The 14,648-nt window shown below is 37.3% G+C and overlaps 1 protein-coding gene across 1 annotated transcript in view; it reads left to right on the top strand.

The window, feature by feature from the left end:
* Nucleotides 1–13,945, top strand: part of bcas1 (brain enriched myelin associated protein 1) — a 29,844-nt gene extending 15,899 nt beyond the window's left edge. Inside the window, exons 9-19 of the mRNA XM_055166302.1 lie at nucleotides 1,028–1,186; nucleotides 4,758–4,814; nucleotides 5,541–5,585; nucleotides 6,578–6,763; nucleotides 7,180–7,236; nucleotides 7,323–7,367; nucleotides 7,456–7,521; nucleotides 8,285–8,407; nucleotides 8,881–8,961; nucleotides 11,326–11,529; nucleotides 12,819–13,945. Of these exons, the coding sequence (XP_055022277.1) occupies nucleotides 1,028–1,186; nucleotides 4,758–4,814; nucleotides 5,541–5,585; nucleotides 6,578–6,763; nucleotides 7,180–7,236; nucleotides 7,323–7,367; nucleotides 7,456–7,521; nucleotides 8,285–8,407; nucleotides 8,881–8,961; nucleotides 11,326–11,529; nucleotides 12,819–12,878 (1,083 nt within the window). The 3' untranslated portion in view covers nucleotides 12,879–13,945. The remainder of the gene's footprint in view (nucleotides 1–1,027; nucleotides 1,187–4,757; nucleotides 4,815–5,540; nucleotides 5,586–6,577; nucleotides 6,764–7,179; nucleotides 7,237–7,322; nucleotides 7,368–7,455; nucleotides 7,522–8,284; nucleotides 8,408–8,880; nucleotides 8,962–11,325; nucleotides 11,530–12,818) is intronic.
* Nucleotides 13,946–14,648: the final 703 nt, after the last annotated feature.

Raw genomic sequence — 14,648 nt, 5'->3', positions numbered from 1 at the left:
TTAACTAGGGGTGTAACAATAACCAAAATATCGTGATATTGTATCGTCAAAAGTCTCTCAGTAATATTGTGGGCTCTCACAATATATCGAATCTCAAGTTTCTTTGCTTAAATTCATTGTTAGTTCTTTGACTTAAGTCTTGTCAAGGCATTTTAAGAGGAAAAAGTAGCATATTCACAATTTTGTAAACCTCCACAAAATATCACAATAAATATCGTACCATGAGATATATATCGTGAAAATATCGTGAGCTTTGGATATCACTACATCCCTATTATTAAGTCTTATTTATTTATTAACTCTTGTGAAGTTTAAGCCATGTTTTCACACATGTTTGAATAACCCTTTATTATTAGTCTGTCTACATCTCCAAACCTCAAAATGCTCTGTTCCACCTTGTGATGTCACAGTGGTAGTTTTCAAGCCAACAGCTACTTTTTACCTTTAGTTCAGTAGAAATCTTGTAAATGATTCTATTGAAGGTGTGTGGAGTTCAAAAACACAGTGGAGCACTTCCTGTATTACCACATGACATCACAAGGTGGAGTGTTTTCTGCTTGAGAAAAGAACACAGCCTAAATATGTGTGAATGAAACAAAGCTCCAGGTGTGTTTGTGACATTACAATTCTAACATAGATGAGAAAATAGTGTTATATAGGCCTTTTAAACTATAATAAATCTACAGTGTTGTGATGTCATGTGAACGCAATCTATTCTGAATTCATCTGAACTTATGTCAGATGTCCCTTTATTACACTGTGTAGTTCATTCAATAACTTTACTTTCCAACAAAAGCTCTTTAAAACTACATGGTGTGGTATTTGTCTGAGCATAACTCACACACATTGTTGAATATCAATGAGTGACGTTCATAAAAGGACGATTGTTGGAGATGGGACGAGTAGGCAGCGGCATGGATGGAATTGTGAACCCCTCTCAAAGCTGCGTTCAAGATCCTGGCTGCGCAGTCCTGCCCGCTACACTAATATATGCCTTTAAGCTAATGTTGTTCTAATGTATGTGTAGGAAAGTGGAAATCTAACCGCAGAGCCAGAGCCAGAGAAGGAGGCTGAAGACGGAGAGAGAGATTCAGAGCAAAAAGGAGAGGAAAGTCAATCGGAAAGAGGAGAAAACCAGGACAACGCTGCCGACGATAATCCAGTTATGAGTTTCTTCAAAACACTAGTAAGTGAACAGCAGGTGGGAGGCACTTAAAAAGACTAATTCAAAGTTGAAGAAGAATTACACATTTGGAATAAGAGTTTAACTTTTTTTCTCAAAATGAAGTCTCATTAGTCAGTAAGTCAGTACTTTCTTCTACTGTACTTCTTTTGTCTTTAAATCAGTATGAAGTAGTAGAAGTAGTATGTTTTAAGTGTTGTTCAATAACCTGTACAGATTTGGTAGTGGTAGTAGTAGTAGTAGTAGTAGTAGTTGTTGTTGTAGTTTTAGTTGTAGTTGTAGTGGTAGTACTATTAGTAATAATAGTAGTAGTAGTAGTAGTAGTATTAGTAGTAGTAGTTGTTGTTGTAGTGGTAGTAGTGATAATAGTAGTAGTAGTTCTTGAATTTCCCTCAGAATCAATAAGGTATCTCTCTCTCTCTCTAGAAGAAGTAGTAGTAGTAGTAGTAGTAGTAGTAGTAGTAGTAGTTCTTGAATTTCCCTCAGAATCAATGAGGTATCTCTCTCTCTCTCTCTCTCTCTAGAAGTAGTAGTAGTAGTAATAGTAGTTTTGAACTGTTAATATTAATTCCTCTTTTAGATTTAATACTAATAGTACTATTTTTTTTTTTAAATCTATGCCTATATTCATTGAAATAACATGATCCCATACTAGTGTATATTTTCACCTTTTTCAGTGTTAATTTTATTGAAACTAGACACAAATCTCAGGAAGAAAAAATCTTGGTCCTTTAAGTTAACAAATGTAAACTTTAAAAATACTTCTTTTTGTAGTAGCTTGTGTGATTACTACTGTTACTTGACAAAATTCTAGTAAAATTAGGAATGTCAGAAAAAGTTTAAAAAGTTTGATCATTTCTGTTCTCAAAGTTGAGATGAGGTCAGATCATTTGTCCTAAAGGAAATCGCAGTGAAAGTGAGTTTCGTTTTAATCGGACGGTTTAATGGCACTAATACAGGGATTATTCTGTTTATACTGCTGGATACATTTCATTGAAAAGGTTTGGATTTGGGTTAAGTCTCTGAAAACCAGAGGAACTGCTTTGATTCTGATACAAGTACTGTATGTACTGCCATTGTGTCCTTTGCAAAGACATTTCATTCATTCAGACTTGGTCCAAGCCAAATGTATTGTTGTACTCAAGTAACAGTACTGTTACTTCAAAATAATATTACTATTAAGTAGTGGTCCAAGAAATTGCTAAATATAAAGCAGTGGCGGATTTAGCAATTTGGGAGCCCCAGGCGAACTTGAGTTTAGGGCCCTCTCTATAATGCATTGAGTTTTTTTTGGTTGTTTGTTTGTTTTTTGTTTTGTTTTTTTCTCTATTGTTCTTGAGACATGCACATCTCTATTTATGTGAATTATGGTGGACTGGAAACTTGTATTATTAGGAAGCCTACTAGATCCAGAGCTGAAAGTAGTTTTATTTTTTTGCAAGTACAATTACATTTTAGTTTTCCATTATTGTTTCAAAGTAAACTACTCTCATTTAATGTTATCTCGATAGAAAATTAAATTGCTCTGAGGCCTTGGCCATTGGTGGCACTGAGGGCAAATGGTTGGGGGCCCCTCCAAGTTTTGCCTAATGGTAGCACCGCCTCTGATACAAAGGAACTGTTAGTGTAACTATGTGGGTGAAACATCTGCTTTATAATTTGAAGTTAAATAAATTGAAACTACAACACCCTAATTGATAAACGGATATGACTGATCATATCTGAAGTAGTACAAGAAACACAAATGTCCAAATCATTTCATATTGTCAACATAAAGCTTTTGTCATTTGTAGACTTACAATAAGAAAGAAGTACTTCTACACTGTACTGTACTGTTACACTGTCAAATATATTACTCGAGTAAAAAGAGTAAACTGTTCTTTTAAATAGCATTAAAAGTTATTCAGTTAGATGTTGAGTACAAAGAGAAATCTGGTGAATATAGATCTGGGCTGTGAAGGGAAATTTACATATGAAGAAATACTAACATAATATTATTCTGAAATATGCAGTGAAGAATCTTGGCCTTGCTAGAACTACAACAAACCCCCATTGTGCTCCGTGTTCATTGGACTGTCTTGTGGACTTTAAAGAGCTAGCCTGAGCGTTAGCAGCGTGCTAGCCCAGCCTCTGACCATGCTGCAGACTGTGTGCTGGTCTATTGTTCAGACCAGTCGTGAACGCACAAACGCTCCCTGTGCTCGAGCAGGGGGACACTGGGGGTAAAGATGGAGATCGCGGAGGCTGTCTCCACAGCACAAAGACACTGATACTGTAAGCTCCACTGTCTGACTCACTGAGCGTTCTGTGCTGACATTTATTATAGAGACTGATTTATGCTGGCACACTGGGATTACACCGCAAAAAAGTCTACTTCAAGACACATTATGGAACATTTTAGCCAAAAAATAGACTAAAATAAAAGCTTTTTTTACCCTTTTGGTTTTGTTTATTGCACTGAAAAACATGTGTCATTACTCAGAGCAGGCTTGCATTTCCACAAACCTGACTCTTTTTTGCTATTTGTCGTTCCTTTGGCTATAATATTCCATAGTATGAAAGAAAATGTATCTATCTCCATGTCAAATTTTCCAACATACAGTTTTAACTTTCTATTTTCCATGGAGTCGTTCAATCATACTGCACATTTAAATTCATTATTATAATCCCTGTGCACTGCTACTCAAGTGTTCAAATGTTCTTTTTTTTCACCTTGTTTTTTATTTTTTTATTTTATTTAAACTTCTTTGTATCCTTAATGGAATAAGGGGGAAAAAAATTAATCAGTACTATCAAAGAGAAATACGTGAAGTGAAAGAGAAAGCAAATTGTCGTACTGTCTGTTGTATTGTCTCTATTTAACTGTTAATAAAAATTTTGATTAAAAAAAATAATAATAAATTCATTATTCTAAACAAATTTTACCAATTACAATGGATTTACTTTTTCTCACTGAATACTCTGTGCTGATTTGGCTAATACCATTTATTATAGAAACCAATTTATTTCAGCTAGACTTTGTTAAAAAACTGAAAAAGGAATCTATCATGTTATCATTTAGAATAGATTTGACTGTAAGTGAAGGCACACTGTGTACCTTTTCTGGCTGGAGATGTTATTGCTTTTCCTGGAATGTTCCACAGTATGGCATTAAAATTCAATGTTGCATTTTACAGGCATTTTGATTGCTTTAAAACCACATTCTTACTGTGGGCAGGTTTGCTTCTGTTTGGATTAGAACTGCAGCTTGATCTGGCTGCATCTCCTCTTTGTCTCTGTAGAGAAGTTCAATGCCAGATTGTGGAACATCAGAGTTAAGCAAAGCAATAACCTTCTCTGAGTTTATATGAGGTTCTGTTTTATTTAGACTGCTGAATTCATTGTTTTAATAGACTCAAATAGATAGAGGCCTGAAGAGTTTTCTGTTTTTACTCCACTGAATGATGAAACAGTCAAATGGTTTCAAATGGTCAGGTTTTGAAATCAAGTTATTTAGATTTTGTGATTTGTTCATATTTCGTTTTTCATTTCTCTTGTTTAACGTTTTTTTTTTTTTTTTTACATTTTCTTCCAGGTCACTCCCACAAAGACGAAAAAAGAGGCACCAGCTCCAGATGCCACAAAAGAACAGGTACAACTACAACTCCCTTCAGAGCTTAAAGACACTGGTTGGACCTTATGGTTTGGGATTAAGAATTGAATCTTTGCATCATTTACAAAGATGGTTTTAGTTTTTATCTGGTTTCAGTTTCTATCTGGCTGAAAGATTTTATGATTTTAATATTAAATATGAGCAAAGATGATCTTTTTTTCATTTTGATTATAAATAGGCTGGTTAAAAATCAAATATTTAAAAATGATTCTCAGTTGAATTGTGGAAAGTTTGAATGGTGAGATGGGGCAGCTGTCCAGTTTTACAGTAGTATCTTACCACCTGAGTGTCGAGTGAATTAATAAAGACCACAGTGTTTTGAGAAAGTGCACACATTACTATTATTATTGAAGTTTGTCCCCAGTCCTGGCCTAATGGTCAAATTGATCTTAGTTTAACGCTGGGCAAGCAATAACATCTCCATGGAGACAAGCCAGAAAGGTTACATAGTGCACCTTAGGTTATTGGTCATCTTAAATGCATTGCTTTGTCTAAATGGGAAACTGACTGATTGTTGATGGATGCATCAAATGGTCATTTATGGTTGACTGGTTGGTCCTGGGCTCTCAGTCATGAGTATTAACAAAAGTATTTCCCCCATGCAAACATTGACCAGTGAGGAATGCTGTTTTAATACTATAGGCATACTTATTTATTTGCTGATCCATAACCTACTCTTAACTGCTTTCTCTTTTGTTGCATCAGCCTCAGCCCTCAGAGACCCAGCCTGCTCCAGCCACTACCACCACTGTGAGCTCTGCCTACACAAACACATGCTTACAGCTGCATGCTTCTGTATTTAACCTGCTGGTACAATCTGATCTCCTCTAATACTGGCACAAATGACAAATATGGGACAAAAGTGTAGATTCATGAAGAATTTGAGGTAGGGGGACGCCTTGCTCATTTACAAAACATGAACCGGTAACCCTACTGCTCTAGGCGGGTGTAGGCTGTTCAACTGTTACCCCAATGTAAAACTTTTGTTTCAAAATAATTACAAAAAGTATGATAATCACCTATAGAAGCCCACACCATTTCAAATAAATGCACATAGACCTGGTTGAGACCTGGTTTTATCTTAGTATAGACCTGGTTTAGACCTGGGTTAGTCCTAGTTTAGACCTGGTTTAGTTCTTATTTAGAACTGGTTTAGACCTTGTTCTGTTCTAGTTTAGACATGGTTTAGTCCTGATTTAGTTCTACTGTAGAGCTGATTTAGACCTAGTTTAGACCTTCTTTATTCCTGGTTAAGACCTGGTTTAGTCTTAGTTTAGACCTGTTTAAGTCCAGTTTTAGTCCTAGTTTAGACCCAGTTTAGTTCTTTTTAGTCCTACTTTAGACCTGATTTAGTCCTGGTTCAGACCTTGTTCAGTCCTAGTTTAGACCTGGTTTATTCCTGGTTTAGACCTGGTTTAGTCTTAGTTTAGATCTGGTTTAAGTCCAGTTTTAGTCTTAGTTTAGACCTGGTTTAGTTCTTCTTTAGAACTGGTATAGACCTTGTTCAGTCCTAGTTTAGACCTGCTTTATTCCTGGTTTAAACCTGGTCTTAGTTTAGACCTGGTTTATTCTACTTTAGTCCATGAACTGCTGGTGGAGAACTGAGCCATTTTGTCGTGTCTTTAAGTCAAATTTCCCTTTTAACACCAGATTGTATCACCTGTGCCAGTATTAGCGAGAGAAACTGTACTTACATGTTACTTCATTTCCCAAATACTCTTATTGTCTTGTTTGTTGAGCAGGTTGCGCAGGTATCGGACCCGCCAGCGCCCCCTAAAGGAATGCCCATGCCCCCTCCTCCTCCTCCAGAACCTCCCAGAGCAGAGCCAGCCGCTAAAGCTGTAAAGCCCAAAGAGGAGCCCAAACCAAAGGACAGTCCCAAGGCCTCATCAGCCAGAGACACTCTCACACGACTCTTCAGGTCCAAGGTAAGCCAAGAAGATATCACGTTTATGGAGCAAGAGCTGATTTAAAGGAGCTGTACATGATTTTTACTGTCTTAAAAGTGAAAACCAGAACTAGTTCATTTTAAAGAGTTTGCATTGGTCCAGAGTTTTCCCTCACTTACCTTATGCATTCAGAGCAGCCTAATTATTCACCACAGTTTTGGCATAAAAAATGATGCACAAATCACAAACTAATGACGCAAAAGCAAAAATGAAAGAAAACATTTTAAAGACTGAAAAAGTTATTTTAAAATCCATTGTACTTATGTGTTCAAAATACAGCTACAGTTACTCTAAAATGACTTAAGCCTTAAACTAACAGCAACAATTGTACTAACTGTCTAACAGTTCAGGTTTTATTTCAGAATAATAACCCAAACTAACCCTTCCTTTAACAGTCAAAGGAAACACAACCACAAACTGCAGTAGAAGACGCCCAGACAGTCAATGTCCAGGTAAAAATGAAAAATACACCAGACTGTTGAATAGATTCTAACAAAGTATTTAAATCTTCACTCCAAATGTAACAAATGTAACTCAGCCTGACACACCACTGGAGCCTCCACAGCCTGTTTCTGAAGACAAGGTATGATTTGGAAATGAAAATATAATTACAGCTTTAACTGTTTAATCACATAATTCACATTATTTAAATGTTGTGTTGATGTGTTCAGACTGACAGTACAGTCAACACACAGAACACAGCAGAGACACAGCCACAGACAGTGCTAGAGGAACAGGTAACATTCATGACAACAGATGCTCTGATAAAATGCATGGACCTTCTCTTTATATATCTTTATATTTCTAAACTATATCTTTAAATCTTGGGTCACTTTTTTTCTTCATTTCTTTAAACTGATCAAATTGGCTGAAGTTTGTTTTTCAATACAGCCAGAAGAGAGAGACTTACTTCAATTAAAAGTAACCTGGCTCATGCCAGATGCCACTTTTTCCAGTCTAGGGCGACTCTCTTTGAAAGCAATAGGAAAAGGGTTGGTCGGCAGTGGAACAAGCTAAAAAATCACGTTTTTGTGAAATCCAGATGAGCAAAGCACAATGTGATTCCCTCTGCATTTTTATTCATAGAAAATGTGTATTGGTGGTAAGGCAGAGGCACTGTTTGTTCTGGTTGTTTGGTGCTTCATCAAAGGGCCACAGTATTCTGTCTCAGACTGCTCTGAACCACTGATGACCTGGGCCTAATCACATCAGCAAGACAGACCTGATGGATTACACTGAGTTTGTGGACTCACAAATTCATCTTGCTGTGCAAAGTTACCAAGATCAGATTTGATTGTCAAATAAACAATAGACCTATAAAACATACTAAATTTAATCGTTTTTGAAATCTCAGCACCCCCAAATATCTACTCTGCACCATTTCTGCATGATCTTGAATTCTTCTTCTTCTCAGGAGCCTAAAGCCACTGTCACATAAACAGACATTATAAACCTCATGAAAACTCTCCTAACACAGAGCACTGGCCTTGTGTTTTATAGAAGCCTGATGCGTCTAAAGCCTCGACTCTGGAGGCTGCTGCTAAACCTGACCCTGCTCCAGCCGCTCAAAACGAGAAGAAACCTGAGGCCAAGAAGTCTGTGCTCTCATTCTTCAAACCTAAAGTAAGAGCACTCACATATATGCAAGTTATAAATGAAAGTCCTACTGCAGAACATTTCAATAAACAGACAAACATATGCAATAGATTAAGAGTGTTTAGTGACAGATCATGCTTGTCCCCAATTATAATTCACCTGTCAATCACACACATCTGAACTGTGTGATAAGACTGGGGCCCAGACCAGTGATTTATGTATTTGTGGTTGTGCTGAAAACATACCTGTAAACATCAATTATATCACAAAAAGATAATGGACTATACATGAAGAAGCTTGTATACACCATTGAGTAACACGTAGTTTATAGAAAATATAGTTGGTAATACGGGCATGTTTGTTTATATATTTTGTTACCATTTATTTGCTCAAGATTCACATAAGTTGGAATGTTCTGCAGTGTAGTTTTAAATCTGAAACTCTAAATGAAATAAACAGCATATAATGAGTGACTTTAACGTCCTGCCTTGACCTTTGAGGCTCTGTTAGACCATGTGACCTCCACAGTCCAGGCGGCCTCCAGTGGACTGCAGCTGCTCAGGACAAAAGCCACAGCAGCGGTAAAAGCACTAACCCAGAAGTGCTGTGCTCATAACCCCACAGTCTCTGTCTCTGTGTCTGTGTCATGTGTGCTCTTTGTGTTGATCTGTGCTGCTCTCAGAGTTTGGTGAACACAACTGAAGGATTCTGAAATGGTTACGATTAAGATGGCATTCCTGTTGCATTTAATTGAGATGAGAATGTGTATGACTCTTGTTAAGACGCTAATAAAGGTGCATTGTGTAACTTTTTTGGTGGATGGCCAGTCACCTGTTTTGCTCTATGAATATGTTACTGCTCTGCCTGAATTATTTCATTGTATGGCATTAAACTTAACCATCAAGCATTCATTTCATTAGTAGTGTTTATTGCTAAAATACTTTGAAAAGCATGCATTCTTACATACTGTGAAATATTCCAGACAAAGCAAAAGAGATGGAAACAAGCGGTGGCATACCTCAGCCAGAAGTTACATGTGCACTTTTAATTAGCAGTGGAGTGATTGGTTATGTTGGTATAATAGACTTATCACTGGAATAAAGGATCAAATTATTTTGTAGACTGTGCCTACTGGTATGAAACACAACAATTTATAACTATGACAGAACTCATAAGTCCATAATATTTATGCAGCTATTTTTTATCCAGCAGAACCTCAAAATCTTCACAGTAAAAACATTCTTTCTTTATTATACACAATGGATTCTTGTGAGCTTGGAGTCATGTTGCCAAAATCTTTAAGCCACATAGCTGTGTTTTGTTTCATTAACACTTGTTTGAGTAATCCTGCTTTATTGGTCTGTCTACATTTCTGAAGCTCTGTTCCACTTTAGCTGTTTTCAGGTCGGTCAGAATGGTGCAGGTTCCAGCACCAGTTCCACTGGGAACCAAAATGCTTAACAGTGAACAACCTGCGTACAAACCATTTAAGTGAACCCATGATGCATCATCAACAGAGGGTTTGGATTTGCCATTAAAAAGCAGATATCACAGCGAGGAAAATAACATGGATCACATCATTGACACCAGCGAGCCTTTGTACTCATACAAATCATTATTTATCTGCGCCAAGTTCTGCTACAACATCTGCTGTGGAGAAGGCAGCGACGCCCAGTCCAAAGATGTAACCTTACCATGCGAACACAGATATAGCAAATATTTGCTCTCCTCCGCTGACCACTGCACAATCTTCTTGGCACTTAATTTCACCACCATAATCCACACACATGTTTTCTTTGTTTATTTTACCACGTGTGACCTGGATGAAACTGCTGATGTCTACTTTATTGTCACAGTGCACTTAAAAAATCAAGTTTTCCCGTTGGGAATCAAATGGTTGGTTCTGATTTTCGGCAATGACACGACAGTTGGTTCGAGATTAGGTACTGGCACTGGCATGGTTTTCTGTCGGCCTGAAAATGCTACTTGTGATGTCATGTAGTAGTAGTTTTCAAGTTAATAGCCACCCTTTTCTTTTTGTTCAGTGGAGATTGGAAATTCCATAGCTGAAGGTGTATGGAGTTTAAAAACATAGTGCCACATGACATCACAAGGTGGAACAGTGTGTTTTAAGTCTGAAAGAAGAACTCAGCCTAAATATGTAGGGTCTGAGTGTTAAACATGTGTGAATGAAACAAAGCACAACTCCAGGTCTGTTTGGGATGAGGAAACAACATTAGAACAAAGATCAAATCAGAGCGTAACATGGGCCCTTTAAAGAGTGGAGGTTTTTGTGACATCTAACAGTGGTTGTTATTGTTCTGCCATGTATTGCATGTTTGGCAGCTGCTGATCTTTTAAAATTAAAATAATAATGCTACGTGAATGCAGCCTAATAACAAAAGCGAAAAGTGTGAACGTATAGTTGTATTAAATTTGTGTTGTATTGAATGTTTTTCTTAACCCTTCTGAAGCTTTGTCTCGTTGCAGTCACTAAAAAGTCTCTCAGTCTTTATAGAAGCTTATGGTTCCTGGGTTGGTATAAATAGTTGCCCATTGCACCAGGAGGTTGGCAGTTAGATCCCAGCTACTTTCAAAGTGTACTGCTTTACTATACTTGATATGTTTTCTGAGTACTTTTGTCTGCTGTAATAATAGGTAAACATCAACCACCACCAATTACTCAAACACACTCCGCACTTACTTGGGCAAACTGGGTGAAGTGTCTTGCTCAAGGGCATACTAGCAGTAGGCAGTATTCAGAGGTGGGATTGAACTGCTGACCTTCTAGTAATAAGGCAACCACCCAACCTTTTACTGGATCTGTTGTGATTTGATTCCTAAATGTGCTTTGAGTTATTTAAAAGCGCAAAATTGATATGAATAATTTAGGATTTTTTTGAATTGTGGACTTACTAAAATAATTTTGTTTTGCACCTGAACAGGCAGCGGATCCCAAAGCCTCCTCCGCCCCGGCCGCAGGAGCAGAGGCGGGTCCAGCCAAAGAAGAAGCTCCAAAAGCGGCAAAGTCTCCTGAGGCCGCTGCAGAGAGCAAACCAGCCACTGCAGCGCCATCTGCTGGAGAAGAGGCCGCCGCTGCACCCAAGAAGGAGAAGAGGAACTCCATCACACTCTTCTTCAAAAACCTGGTACGACAATAAATGAAAAAGTATTAGACTGCAGAGTAAAGTTTGTAAATACACATTTTTTTGGACTAAGAGTGACACAGCAATGTTATTTACAACAACATTACAATAATATTAATTCTTTATTCTTGGTTTAACAAGTATAATAAACTGGTATACACTACATACGCTTAAAGGCACAACTTTGGTCCACCATCATGTAGACAGAATAGTTTAATGTGGAATATTCTAAGGAAAGCAATAGCATCGCCATGGAGATGAGGAGCTGGCAGACTCCCCATTAGGAAAGTTACCTAGTACATCTTTACATCAGCATTGCGATACTACACATGTGAGCAGCTCTATAAATATTGAAGGGGTCACCAACCTTTTTCCTCGGGTGAGCTACCTTGACACAACGAAACTTCCAGAGAGCTACAAATTTTAGTGGTCGCAGGAAATATACAAAAGAGCCATGGCAAGACTTAGATGGGGTACAGTATATATATAAAACATAAAACATTTATTTATGAGTGCACACAGTTAGGCATCAAAATTATAGATTTACAATAATAATAGGCATTTCATTCATAAAATCTGAGTTATTCAGGACAATACATGTAATTCAGAAATCCCTTGGTGAGTTTCTTGAAATGGGCTGGACAGCTACTGGTCGTTCCTGAGCTACAGGTTGGAGACCCCTGACATATTGTAATCCAAATGCATCTCAGCTGAGTTTTTGCACTGTTATTCTGTCCATACTGTATATTTTGTATTTGTATTTTATGTTTTATTTAATTATTGGTTTTATGTTGCACTATAACACAGAAGCAAGTTCCTAGTTTGTGAATTTTGTTCACTGACAATGGCAATATAATGTATTGTTCTGATTCTGCCACTAGATGGCACCAGTAGACAAAAGAAAGCCAGTGGAGGAGCATGGCAAAGAGAAATTGAATTTGACAGCTGGACAAAAGTTTATTTTGGTTGATTATGTTTCACAGCTTATCCAAGCTGCTTCTTCTGTTCTGGCCTGTTGCTGGTGGACACTGCCTTATCTGCCTGTAGGGAGGGGCTAACTACTCTGAGACACGAAGTACACTTTTTTCAGTGTAGATAGTCCCTCCCTGCAGGTCCCTTTGTCCAGTTTACAAATTGAATTTCTCCTTTGCCATGGATTCTACCTGAATGACTGAGGGATTTCACGCACAGTGCAAAAGTAGCTGTATAGTTGGTCTTTTGAAACATTTGTCAAGCTAAATCCTTTCACATAAACATATAAAAGTTATACATGTTTTGTTTTTTGTTTTCAGAGTCAGAAGCGCCCCTCCACAGACGCAGGAGTCCCAACAGAAGCCGAGAAAACCAAGTGAAACCACCGTGTGTACAAAAGGATCACTATAATAAGAGGAGTAGAGCACCCCCTGTTTATCTTATCAAAATCATTCCATACAGTCAGTGGTCAAAATGATGAAGGAAAATGAGCAGAGGTCAAACTGCCGACAATGTTTCCACACAATAACTTACAATGCTTTGCTATGATACAATATCGGACATGTCAAAACTGTTCTACATGATTTTATTAGCAATATCTTAGAATGAATTGTTCAAGGGCAGAGGTGGGAGATATGTTGAAACATTTATACTCTAATTGTTGTTTTGGAGATAAACAAAATTCATCAGTTCGTCAATATTGCCCGCCTCAGTCAGTTCAGTTTTGTCCAGGTGCCTTCTTAACTCTAAACATTTAACAGCACAATTCAGTTCAACTCAACATTTTATAAGAATCTTCAATCTAAAACTATATTATCATTATTAATCTTAATCTGAAAATATTTTATCAATCTTTTTTTTGCTAACTAATGTCACAGAGGGCAGTCGGTGCAGATTACGTGTGGATATCGGGGCTGTTGGCACCATATTGCTTCTGTCAAACTGTTTTTATTGATACTTTGCAGTAGTGTCACGCTGGGGGAGTTCTACGCGCATCTCTATGGTGGAATGTTCAAACACTGTCAGAAAAGTTTTAAGATAATTTACTTAATTCTGATATTTGGGCAGTTAATGCATGTTTCCTTTGGCGTTTGCGTTTGTTTATTAGCAACTAGAACCAACACGGAGGCAGGTGCAAAAACTAGGATCTGACCAACCTTGCAACTGTAGACTGCTTGATAACAGCGTATTGTTTTACTAAAATCCTTTGCTTTCTAAAGGGAACTGATCAAGTCATAACCATCATGTAATACGATATGCCGATACAAATCATGTGCAAATCCTTATGGTGTATTTTCAATAATCCATAGTCAGTGTCGTTAACTCTATGCACTTTTGTTATCTCTTATAGTGTTAGTCGTATTGTAAGTACTGTATGCTTGTTTTCATAACGGCTTAGTTTGATTTGCATTTATCTGTGTACAGTAACTTGACAATAAATCATATGTTCACCTTTGTCAGACTCATCAGTGTCACCGTGATCCTAAACACCACGACATGCATTCATAAAACATAAGTGTACCTGCGTTTACAGAGCTTTAACCTGCAGATAGAGACACATCCAACTTTGTCTCATTCTCAGGATATGAACGGGACTCATGTGAAAGCTCAGAACCTTCAGAATTCACCAGCACTGATTCATGATTGGCTGCAGATGCCGGGGTTTAGCTAGTGACCATTCAGATCAGAGAGAGGCATTTTAGGTTTAAACACACTGGATTTCTGCGCTGAAACTGGCAACACAAATGAGAGACTCATGTGAGGCTCATTCTGCTTCTGATTGGATAATTGCCTTAAGAACCAAAACACCAAATTATAACTATAACATAATTAAAAATAAATCAGCATCACAGTTGTTACTAGTAAAACCATATTTGATTTGAACATGTCTCATTGTATACAGAGACACAGACAGGTCATATGGAGTCTTATATTGTTTCTTAATCCATGTATCATTCGTTCATTTGTTTTTCAGTATAAAACCAAACCTAAGAAAATGAAAAAAACAAACAAACAAAAAAAAACAGCTATTTTCTTCATTATTTATCTCCAAAACCAAAATGAAAAAACAGGTAATGATTTGTTTTTTCAGTTTTTGATTTTGTGTTTAAATGGAAAAAACGGATAATGACCGTTTCCTGTTTCCATGA

The sequence above is a fragment of the Boleophthalmus pectinirostris genome, unplaced genomic scaffold (genome assembly GCF_026225935.1).
Source record: "Boleophthalmus pectinirostris isolate CB_2022bp ecotype Guang Dong unplaced genomic scaffold, ASM2622593v1 HiC_scaffold_8, whole genome shotgun sequence".
Lineage (NCBI taxonomy): Eukaryota > Metazoa > Chordata > Actinopteri > Gobiiformes > Gobiidae > Boleophthalmus > Boleophthalmus pectinirostris.
Note: the sequence above shows the minus strand (reverse complement) of the source record. Positions and strands in the feature narration are given on the sequence as shown.